Consider the following 12,230-nt stretch of genomic DNA (forward strand, 5'->3'; position numbering starts at 1 on the left):
TTCTGAGTTTCAAAACAATTTTATTGTGCTTAGAATCTATTGACTCCTGGTGACTGTCTGCAGAGAGTCTCTTCAGTTTTTTATCTGCTTCAAAAACCAAGGCAATATTTCTTCTGTCACCACAAGCTGGACAGGGAGGGAGCAGAGATTTTCCAAGCCACAAAAGGCAAGCAGAAATGGGCTTCAAAGGCAGTATCATACTTTAACTAAGCCAAAACATGCAAGATCCAATCAAGAGGCATAAATCTGGGCAAAATCAGGTAGAAGTCACAACATCAATCCAAAGATTCAGGGTAGGATTGCTAGATGTTCCCAATCCAGGGTCACCCCTAAGTATTAAGATTCATAGCACAGTTTTCAAGCATCCACCCACCCAGTCTTTGTAGTTGTACTGTATTTGTCCAACAGACTATCTGGTTTACTTAGGAGCATTGACGTTTCCCCACAGCCTTGGGCTTTTCTTCCTCTCAGCCTTCATATTCTCAACCCAATGACACCATGTATTTGAGGTGGTACTTTGAGGAGTCCAGACTAGAATCTCGGGGCACCCTATTAACAAATGCCATGCTTCCTGGATCAGAATTCATGACAGTAAATAGCTTCCAGGTCTTCTTCTGCTTCCTCCTCGTCTTCCTTGGTGACTGAGAGAATATATTATGCTAGCAAAATTGTAGCTCTTTGCTCTTATGCTTTTTTGCTTGCTTTCTTTTTAGAGAGAGGAATTAGAAAACACATACACTTGACACACTTTTTCTCTCTCCTTATTGCTATTCTTGTCTATCAGTCACTTATAATCATGGCAAGTGGATGGATGGTGAATGTAGCAATTTTAAGATGCATTAAAGAATGATGTGGAATATATGGCATATTTATGTGTACTACTGTATATCTATATAATGTTGTTCAGTAGGATGTAACCCAGTTGGTGTTGTCTGGACTCAGAAGCTTAGCACCAACAGCTTAGTTTCAGAAGTCAAAAACATTCCTGAAGACAATCACTAACCTGTTTTATCTTCTTAGCAAGATAATTACATGGACATGACTTTGAAGTCACTAGGAAACAAGCACAAAGGAAGTTTGACTAAATGCAACTGTAACTTTTAAGGCACTTCCACTCTACATTTCTTCTCCATTGCTGATTGATTGATTTTATTGGCCGCCCGTCTTACCACAGGGTAACTCTAAATTTAACAGTGATTTCTGACTGCTTTCCCTTCCATTGATCTTGAAATATGAGAAACAGGGAAAGACTGTGTTGAGCAAATGACTACCCTCTCTCCAGTTCACCAATAGAAAGAATGTGCAATGTACTGTATAGAATAGGAGATGGAAGGGACCTTGGAGGTCTTCTAGTCCAGCCCCCCACTTAAGCAGGAGAACCTACACCATCTCAGACAGGTGATTATCTAGTCTCTTCTTAAAAATCTCCAGTGATGGGGCTCCCACGATTTCTGGGGGTAAGCTGTTCCACTGGTTGATTGTCCTCACTGTCAGGAAGTTTCTCCTTAAATCCAGGTCGCTTTTCTTCTTGATCAGTTTCCAACCATTGTTTCTTGTCCTTCCCTCTGGTGCTCTGGTGAACAACCTGACCCTTTCTGCTTTGTGGCAGCCCCTCAGATACTGAAACATTGCTATCATGTCTCCCCTATTTCTTCTTTTCTTTAGACTAGCCAAACCCAAGTCCCACAGCCATTCTTCATATGTTTTAGCCTCTAGGCTTTTGATCATCTTAGTTACCCTTCTCTGAATTTTTTCTAAACTGTCAACATCTGTTTTGTGATATGGTGACCAAAATTGGCTGCATTATTCCAGGTGTGGTCTCACTAGGGTTTTATAAAGCGGTACTAATACTAAAACCACTGGAGAAGGAAATGGCAAACCACTCCAGTATCTTTGCCATGAAAACCCTATGGACAGTACTAAAAGGCAAAACGATATGACGCTGGAAGATGAGCCCCTCAGGTCGGAAGGCGTCCAATATGCTACTGGGGAAGAGCAGAGGACTAGTACTAGTAGCGCCAGAAAGAATGAAGCGACTGGGCCAAAGCCGAAAGGACGCTCAGCTGTGGATATGTCTGGTGGTGAAAGGAAAGTCCGATGCTGTAAAGATTTTTTCTCCATAGGAACCTGGAATGTAAGATCCATGAATCAAGGAAAGCTGGACGTGGTCAAACAAGAGATGACAAGACTAAACATTGACATCTTAGGTATCAGTGAACTAAAATGGACAGGAATGGGTGAATTTAATTCAGATGACCATCAGGTAAACTACTGCGGGCAAGAATCCCTCAGAAGAAATGGAGTAGCCTTCATAGTCAATGAAAGAGTAGGAAAAGCAATACTGGGATACAATCCCCAAAATGACAGAATGATCTCAGTTTGAATCCAAGGCAAACCATTCAATATCACAGTAGTCCAGGTCTATGCCCCAACCACCAGTGTTGAAGAGGATGAAATTGACCGGTTCTATGAAGCCCTACAGCACCTTATAGAACTAACACCAAAAAATGATGTCCTTATCGTCATGGGGGATTGGAATGCTAAAGTAGGAAGCCAAAAGATAACGGGAATAACAGGCAAGTTTGGCCTTGGAGTACAAAATGAAGCAGGGCACAGGCTGATAGAATTTTGTCAAGAGAATACGATGGTCATAGCAAACACTCTTTTCCAACAACCCAAGAGACGGCTTTACACATGGACATCACCAGACGGTCAACACAGAAATCAGATTGACTATATGCTCTGCAGCCAAAGATGGAGAAGCTCTATACAGTCAGTAAAAACAAGACCAAGAGCTGACTGTGGCTCAGACCATGAGCTTCTCCTTGAAAAGTTTAGGCTTAAATTAAAGAAACTAGGGAAAAGCGCTAGGCCAGTCAGGTATGAATTAAATCATATCCCTGTTGAATATACAGTAGAGGTGACAAATAGATTTAAGGAATTAGATCTGATAGACAGAATGCCTGAAGAACTATGGACAGAGGTTCGCAACATTGTACAACAGGTAGCAACCAAAACCATCCCAAAGAAAAAGAAATGCAAGAAAGCAAAATGGCTGTCTGAGGAAGCTTTGCAAATAGCTGAGGAAAGGAGGGAAGCGAAAGGCAAGGGAGAAAAAGAAAGATACGCCCAATTAAATGCAGAATTCCAAAGAATAGCTAGAAGAGATAAGAATGCCTTCTTAAATGAACAATGCAAAGAAATAGAAGAAAACAATAGAATTGGGAGGACCAGAGATCTTTTCAAGAAAATTGGAGAGATGAAAGGAACGTTTCATGCAAAAATGGGCATGATAAAGGACCAAAATGGCAGGGACCTAACAGAGGCAGAAGAGATTAAGAAGAGGTGGCAAAATTACACAGAAGAACTATACAAGAATGAGCTTAACGTCCCTGATAATCACAATGAGGTGGTCACTGACCTCGAGCCAGACATCCTAGAATGTGAAGTGAAGTGGGCCTTAGAAAAGCTGAGCAAAAACAAAGCTAGTGGAGGTGACAGTATTCCAGCTGAGCTATTCAAAATCTTAAAAGACGATGCAGTAAAAGTGCTACACTAAATTTGCCAGCAAATTTGGAAAACTCAACAGTGGCCACAGGATTGGAAAAGATCAGTTTACATTCCAATTCCAAAGAAAGGCAGTGCCAAAGAATGTTCAAACTATCACACCATTGCACTCATTTCTCATGCTAGTAAAGTTATGCTTAAAATTCTACAAGCTAGACTCCAGCAGTATGTGGATCGAGAACTACCAGAAGTACAGGCAGGATTTCGAAGAGGCAGAGGAACTAGAGATCAAATTGCTAACATACGCTGGATCATGGAGAAAGCTAGAGAGTTCCAGAAAAACATCTACTTCTGCTTCATTGACTATGCTAAAGCCTTTGATTGTGTGGATCATAACAAACTCTGGCAAGTCCTTAAAGAGATGGGCATACCAGACCATCTTATTTGTCTCTTGAGAAATCTATATGCGGGCGAAGAAGCAACAGTGAGAACTGGACACGGAACCACTGATTGGTTCAAAATTGGGAAAGGAGTCCGGCAAGGCTGTATATTGTTGCCTTGCCTATTTAGCTTATATGCAGAGCACATAATGAGAAAGGCAGGGCTAGATGAATCAAAAGTTGGAATTAAGATTGCCGGAAGAAACATCAACAACCTAAGATATGCAGATGATACCACTCTAATGGCAGAAAGTGAAGAACTAAAGAGCCTCTTTTTGCAGGTGAAGAAGGCGAGTGCAAAACTTGGGTTGAAACTAAACATTAAGATAAGCAAGATCATGGCATCTGGCCCTCTCAATTCCTGGCAAATAGATGGGGAAGAAATGGAGGTAGTGACAGATTTTATTTTCCTGGGCTCCAAGATCACTGCAGATGGGGACTGTAGCCAAGAAATTAAAAGACGCTTGCTCCTTGGGAGGAAAGCCATGGCAAATCTAGACAGCACACTAAAAAGCAGAGACATCACCCTGTCAACAAAAGTGCGTATAGTCAAGGCTATGGTCTTCCCAGTTGCAATGTATGGCAGTGAAAGCTGAACCATAAGAAAGGCTGAGCGCCAAAGAATTGAAGCCTTTGAACTATGGTGCTGGAGAAGACTCCTGCGAGTCCCTTGGACTGCAAGGCGATCAAACCGGTCAGTCCTAGAGGAGATCAACCCTGACTGCTCTTTAGAAGGCCAGATCCTGAAGCTAAAACTCAAATACTTTGGCCACCTAATGAGAAGGAAGGACTCACTGGAGAAGAGACTAATGCTGGGAAAGATTGAGGGCAATAGAAGAAGGGGACGACAGAGAATGAGGTGGCTGGATGGAGTCACTGAAGCAGTAGGTGTGAGCCTAGATGGACTCCAGAAGATGGTAGAGGACAGGAAGGCCTGGAGCAACATTGTCCATAGGGTCGCGATGGGTCGGACACGACTTCGCAACTAACAACAACAACAACTAATACTTCACGTGATCTTGATTCTATGCCTCTGTTTATAAAACCCAGGACTGTATTAGCTTTTTTGGTTGCTGTTGCACACTGCTGGCTCATAATCAAGTGATCGTCCACTAGGACTCCAAGGTCCCTCTCACAGTTACTGTTTTTAAGCCAGGTCATGCCCAATCTGTATTTGTGCCTTTGGTTTTTTCCTACCTAAGTGTAGGACTTTGCTTGTCTCCACGTTGAAACTCATTTTGTTGGATAGGGCCCATTGTTTAAGTTTGTTAAGATCTTTTTGGATCCTGAGCGTGTCTTCTGGGGGTTTGGTTATTCCTGACAGTTTGGTGTCATCTGCAAATTTGATGAGTTCCCCTTCTATTCCCTCATCTAAGTCATTGATGAAGATACTGAAGAGTACTGGGCCTAAGGTGGAACCTTGTGGTACCCCACTGCTTACTTTTCTCCATGTGGATGTAGTGCCATTGAGGACTACTCGTTGAGTACAGTTTGTCAGCCAGCTGCAGATCCATCTGGTGGTGATGTTGTCTATTCCACCTTTTTCTACCTTACCAAGCAGTAGGTTGTGCTCTAATTTGTCAAATGCCTTACTGAAATCTAAGTATACTACGTCTACTGTGTTTTTCTAGTTTACTAGTTTAGTCACTTTATGAAAGAATGAGATAAGATTGGTTTGGCATGATCTGTTTTTAACAAACCCGTGCTGGCTACTAGTTATGAATTTGTTTGCTTCTAGTTGTTTGCAGATCTGTTGTGTTTTTTTATAATATTTTTTGATTTTGTCATTTTACAATTGGATATTTAAAAAGCAATGTGATGACTGGGTAAATCAATAGTTCAATAGTGTACATAAATCTTTAGTATAAATCTCATGTTACAACATCAAATATTTCCTCTCTTTTTCCATTAATATCTGTTATCTCATATTGGGCTAGTACAATTCTTATTGTTATCAACTAAATAAAAAACATCTTTGCTACAGTTATCAATAATTTTTAGCTTATACATATCTTAATTGCATTTGCACTTAATCCTTGTATAAATCAATGTCCTGTTATTGCTTTTGTTTTCAGGCTTTAATTTCCCATCAGTATTCAAAGTAACACTATTATTTATGATTTCCAAGTATTTTATGTTTAGGTGACCAGATGGTTCCCTTATCTCAGCTTCATACCAAATCTAATATTCTGGTTACACATCTTATCTATTTGATTATAATATTGCTCTGTTTTCTAAAGTTATCTATTTTCCACCATGTTCAACCATATAATTGATAATACAGTATCCCCTCTAATAAAACCATTATAGGTGTTGTCTGGGTTAACCAATAAGCCTTGGTGGAGCAGTGGGCTAATGCCTCCTTAAGTAACACCAGCTGCCTGCAATTAGTGCAGGTTCGCATCCCACCAGGCTCAAGGTTGACTCAGCCTTCCATCCTTCCGAGGTAGGTAAAATGAGGACCCAGATTGTTGGGGGCAATTAAGCTGACTTTGTAATAATGCCGCTTGGGGGTGTATGAAAGCCCTAATAAGCAGGCATATACATAGAATGAAGGCTACTGCTAAGCTTGTAAGCCGCCCTGAGTCTTCGGAGAAGGGCGGGATATAAATGGAATTAAAATAAAAAAATAAAAAAATAATAATTCAGTAATATACATAAATTTTTAGTTTAAGTCTAATATTAGAACATCAAATATTTCCTCTCTCTTTCCAATAATATCTGTTATCTCATGTTGGGCAAACACAATTCTTGTTTTCAACTAAGTGGAAACATCTTTGTTACATTTATTGATAATTTTAGCCTATACATATCTTAACTGTGTTTGCACTTAATATCCTTGTATGAACAATGTCCTGTTATTGCTTTTCCCATCAATATTCAAGAAAACACCATTATTTATAATTTCCAAGTACTTTATATTTAGGTGACCAAAAGGTTCCCTAAAAATCTAATATTCTAGTTACACATCTTATCTATTTAATTATAAAGTTACTCTATTTTCCACCATATTCAACCATCTAATTGGTAATATAATATCCCCTCTAATAAGTCAAAGCCATTATTTTCTTCAGCCTTACTCTGGCTTTCTTCCTTTGCCAGCTAACCTTCCATGTCAGTGCCTTTGAATCATCAAATAATTCTCCCTCTCTCCATATATATATTATTTGGAATAAGAAAGACCATTTGGTTGAATTTTTTTTTTTGGAAGAACAACCCTATTAGTATTCATTAAATGCCTCCCTGTTACTCCATTTCCCACAATTGTCCTGATAGCTTTATCTTCCACTCAATCTGTCCTCCTTCCTTTTCTTCAAATATATTCTGATTTCTTGATTTGTGAAAAGTCTTTTCCATTTTCAATGTTGTCACTCCATTTTCTCATTTTTCAGTTGGCTGGGTCTGTTAGTCAGTTGGGTCCTCTGTCTTAGTGTTTAGTTCTTCCAATTTTCCTTTTGTTTTCTGCATTCTTTGCTTGTAATCAAGATCTGGGTTTGTATATTTAAGCTAGAACATTGTTCCTTTATGTTGGTTTTTATGTTATCACAAGCTGAAAGAATAGTTTCGTGTATTGATTTCAACATGGAAAGGATTTTTTCCCGATCTTCATATTTTCTTGATAATATGTTAAGTTGAAGACTTTGGAATCAAATGTTAAAAATATTTTTTTCTCTTTTGTAGCTGGGTATGGAACATCTATTTCACGTTTTATAGGTGGTCTTTATAATAGAAATTGTTTATCAAGTAAGAGTTTATAATCCAAGGTATTCTATGATCTTGTGTAATAATATATGCTTCTCATGCAGGGAAATAGGAAAGCCATTCCCCAAGCATAGCTCTGAGAGTCAGTAAAAGTTTACATTCATAGTTCAAGCAGGCCAGCTTCCAAAACAGTACATCATCCCTGCCACACAGATAAACCCCCCAGAAATCCCTTCTTTGCAGTTGGAATTTTCAAAGGTAGTAGCTGTCAAGGCCAAACAAATTTTATCTGAAGTCTGGGCTTCAAGCCAGGTTTCTTTTAGGCAATAACAAATTGTAATACTATAATTCGCCACAAGATGTCACCAACGCCATTTTATAGCTTATATCCAAAACTTATATAGTTGTGTTTGAAGTTTTCTTCTTATTATTTTTTTAAAAAAGTCTCCAATAAGAAAAAAGAACACTTTTAGTCCCCAAGTTTCAAAAGAATATATATTCAATCAGGTTAAAATTAATCTTATGGTTGCTCTGTTTCCCCTGGGTAGTTAGCTGCCACTTTTCTTAGAGGGTGGGGTAAAAATTCCCTTCCCTCTCTCATCACAGGGGGAAAATGCTTTAGGCAGCTTTTTCAGAAAACAAAACTTACAATCTTAAAGAGAAAATCAGGTCTCACCCAATTTCATCCGCATTGCTTGAAAGTTGCTTGGTGGTGCTTTTGATTTCGGCTGTCAACAGCTTCCCCCGCTGGTTTGGAGTGCTTCCCTGGATCAAAGGGAAGGGCCTCCATGCTCCTGCAATCAAACAGGGGTCCCCTCCTTGCTTGTTACCTCTAGGGAGCAACTTTCAAACCTTTTCAGGGTCCCCCAGGGGAGCAAATTCAGGCTCAAAAGATGGAGCCCCATCTTCCTCTGTCTGCAGCACCACAACATCAAGCTGGAAGTCTGCAGATCTGTGTTTTTGATTATCTTTCCTAGGATGTTAAACTGATTGGTCTGTGGTTTCCTGGGTCCATTTTTTTCCTTTTTGGAATATGGGGACCACATCAGCCCTTTTCCAATCCTCAGGTATTTCCCTGGTGCTCCAGGATTTATGAAAGATGTGGTGTAGTGGTTCTGAGATATCCCAGCTCTTTCAGAACTCTGGGATGTAATCTGTCGGGTCCTTGTGATTTATACTCATCAAGGTCATGTAGGAGTTCTCTTACCATTTTCTTGCTTATTTTAATTGTTTCTAGTGTGTCTTTTTTGGGGTATGTTGGGCTATAGTTTCTTTTTGTGTAAAGACTGATGCAAAGTATGAGTTAAGCAGCTCTGCTTTCTCCCTGTTGCCTGTAATTTCTTTGCCATCTTCTCTCTTTAGTGAGCCTACAGTTTCCTTGACTTTTTTTGTTGTTGTTAATATGTTGGAAGAAACTTTTTTTGTTGTCCTTGATTTCTGTTGCGAGTCTTTGTTCATTCTGAGCCCTTTCTTTCCTGACTTCTTCTTTGCACGTTCTGGCAGTCTGCTGATAATCAGTCTTGGTTATGTGCTCCTCTTTCCATTTTTTGTAGTTCCCTGTCTCACCAAATGTCTTGCAAATCCTATTGCAATAAAAGTCCTCTTATTTTCCACTCATGCTCAGGAAATAATACAAATTCTTAGTACTCATGTATGATTTACAGGGTATAATGTATTTTTTGTTTATTTGCAAAGAAAAAGAGTGCTTACTACAAAGAGACATGTATGAAATGGTGAGGCCACAATTAATATTATGCAATATTGCCCAAATGTCCAAGTAGAATGTATTATAGGTGGCCAAATTTTGGGCATTGTGAAGGAAATATCTTTTGCCACATTTTCATATATCCATACCCATCATCTTGCTATTCCCTTTTGGTAAGCAACATTATGCAAAGATAAGGAGCAACAAAAAGACATTTAAAATATTTAAAGAAAAGGAGAGACAATATTCCTAAAACTAGTTTCTGTCCACACTATTTGCTATATATCTCCATACTTTTCTATCCTTACAAACATTTCCTTTTGCCAAAACCTAAACAAAGATTAGAAATTAACAGATTATGCAGTCATTTCAAATAATTTTATTTAAGATTGTCATAATCTCTCTATATAGCAATCTTTTGGTTTATATTCCTGAACACAAAGCAGCTCTTCTTTTTCACTGAATATATATTTTTGGGAACTGTAGCATGGAAAGAATTTCATAAAAACATGATGAGAAATATACTTGTATCTGCTATGTAATCTTTACTTGAGGGAAAAAAAACTTGAGAAAGAAGTAAAAGACCAATCTGATATAAAAGGGAGTGCCTAGATTCATGGTTTAGATTACAATATGAATGCATAAAATAACTTGCAAAAAAGAGGCTTTAATACAGCAGTCAAGAAGTTTTGGCATAAGGCTTAGTGTAGCAGTTAAGTGTTCCCTTAAGCTTCTGAACTTGTATAGGTGATTGCATCTGAAATATCAGGGTTAGTCTGAGCTTTAGCAAAGTTGATGAAAACCTAAAATGAAACAAAAACATATTACATGAAATTAAACATATTCTGTTTTTCATAGAATTTCTAAATGGACTTCTTACACCTAGTGTACCTATTTATGACAACAAACTTTTTTATGATTAAATTCCAGATCAGAACAAAGACATAATAGAAGTCAAAGTAAAATGCAGTAACTGTATTAAACAAAAGTAATACATAATATTTATCTTATCTTAAATAAACATTAATCAAAACAATCATATCACAGATCTTTCAATTAAATTCAAAGTTTACTTCAGTCAAAAATCAGTATAGAACAAAGCAATTAACAAATAGTTTAAAAGTAGAATACAAAGGCCAGATATGAAATATAAGCAAAAGGCTAAAACAAAATATTATGTTTTTTTACCAATATGAACTGTCTTTAATGATAGAAAAAAGGATTTTTGTCTTAAGTACTTAACATTAGAGACATAAAACTAAGATTCTAAGAATGAGGCAAAATGTAAAATCTATTTACGTATATATTTATGGCAAGTTATTCAAGGGTTTGTCATAATTGTGCTATATTACAATTGTGGGGATTAATCAACTTGGATCTTAGCTTGCAGGCAGCATTATAGTATTTGGCAACACCTAGGGAGGTCGAGTGCCTTTGATTAGAAATAAGAGTTTGTTCATCGTAGGTATGTAAAATCCTTGTAACTAGAAGGTAATGTTTAGCAGCCAAAACATGATTACCAATCTCATTGTTTTTAAAAATCAAATAGCACATATTTGTTTTTAAGAAGAGATTGGAGCACCAATTGTGTGAAATGGTATAGATCTCCTGCTTGAGCAAGGGGCTGTACTAGAAGACCTCCAAGGTCCCTTCCAACTCTTTATTCCTCTGTTATTCTGCTTAAGATTTGTTTCACAGCAGTACACCAGAAGATAAGGTTTCAGCCTTCTCTCTCTGGTTCAATATCAGTAACATTTCCATCCAGATTTGACAATTAGCAATAGGAAATACAGTACAATTGCTGTTGTTTGTACCAAGGAACCTCACTCTTTTTCATGTCAATTTTGCAGGGTGGGGGGAGTCTGAGGAACATTTTTTTAAAAAAGAGACTTGCTGTGAATGCTATCTGGTATTTAATTTAACAAAGAGTGATATTTCTTTATTTCTTTAATTTATATTCTGCCTTTATTATTTTTACAAATAACTCCAGCTAGCGAACATATCCAACACAGTTTCTTCCTCCTATTTTCCCCACTACAGTAACTCTGTGAGATGAATTTGTCTGAGAGAACATAAATGGCCCAAGGTTATCCAGCTGGCTTTCATGGCTAAAATGGAACTAGAACTCAAAATCTCTGACTTTCTGGCCTAGTATCTTACCACTGGACTAACTTGGCTAACTTGATTAACTATTGCACATCAATACAAGTTAGGATATTTATGAGCATATAATAATAATCAGAATAAAGCTGGAAAGGACCTTGGAGGTCTTCTAATCCAGACCCCTGCTCAAGCAGGAGTCCCTATATCATTTCAGCTGTCTAGTCTCTTCTTCCCCTTCATGGATTACTGCCTTGTCATGGTGAAGGGGCTTGCGTAATTCAATGAAGCTATGAGCTATGCCGTGCAGGGCCACCCAAGACGGAAAGGTCATAGCAGAGAGTTCTGACAAAATGTGATCCACTGGAGAAGGAAATGGCAACCCACTCCAGTATCTTTGCCATGAAAACCCCATGGACAGTACCAAAAGGCAAAATGATATGACGCTGGAAGATGAGCCCCTCAGGTCGGAAGGTGTCCAAAATGCTACTGGGGAAGAGCAGAGGGCTAGTACTAGTAGCGCAAGAAAGAATGAAGCGACTGGGCCAAAGCCGAAAGGATGCTCAGCTGTGGATGTATCTGGTGGTGAAAGGAAAGTCCAATGCTGTAAAGACATTTTCTCCATAGGAACCTGGAATGCAAGATCCATGAATCAAGGCAAGCTGGACGTGGTCAAACAAGAGATGACAAGACTGAACATCGACATCTTAGGTATCAGCGAAGTAAAATGGACAGGAATGGGTGAATTTAATTCAGATGACCATCAGGTATACTAC

The 12,230-nt window shown here is 38.5% G+C and overlaps 1 protein-coding gene across 1 annotated transcript in view; it reads right to left on the bottom strand.

Moving 5' to 3' along the window:
* Positions 1-9,370: 9,370 nt before the first annotated feature.
* Positions 9,371-12,230, bottom strand: part of ABCA12 (ATP binding cassette subfamily A member 12) — a gene marked incomplete at its 5' end in the record, with an annotated part of 277,161 nt that continues 274,301 nt past the window's right edge. Inside the window, one exon of the mRNA XM_081312657.1 lies at positions 9,371-10,157. Coding sequence (XP_081168783.1) covers positions 10,080-10,157 — 78 coding nt within the window. The 3' untranslated portion in view covers positions 9,371-10,079. The remainder of the gene's footprint in view (positions 10,158-12,230) is intronic.

The sequence above is a fragment of the Vipera berus genome (genome assembly GCF_964194415.1).
Source record: "Vipera berus genome assembly, chromosome: 1".
In the NCBI taxonomy this organism is placed as follows: domain Eukaryota; kingdom Metazoa; phylum Chordata; class Lepidosauria; order Squamata; family Viperidae; genus Vipera; species Vipera berus.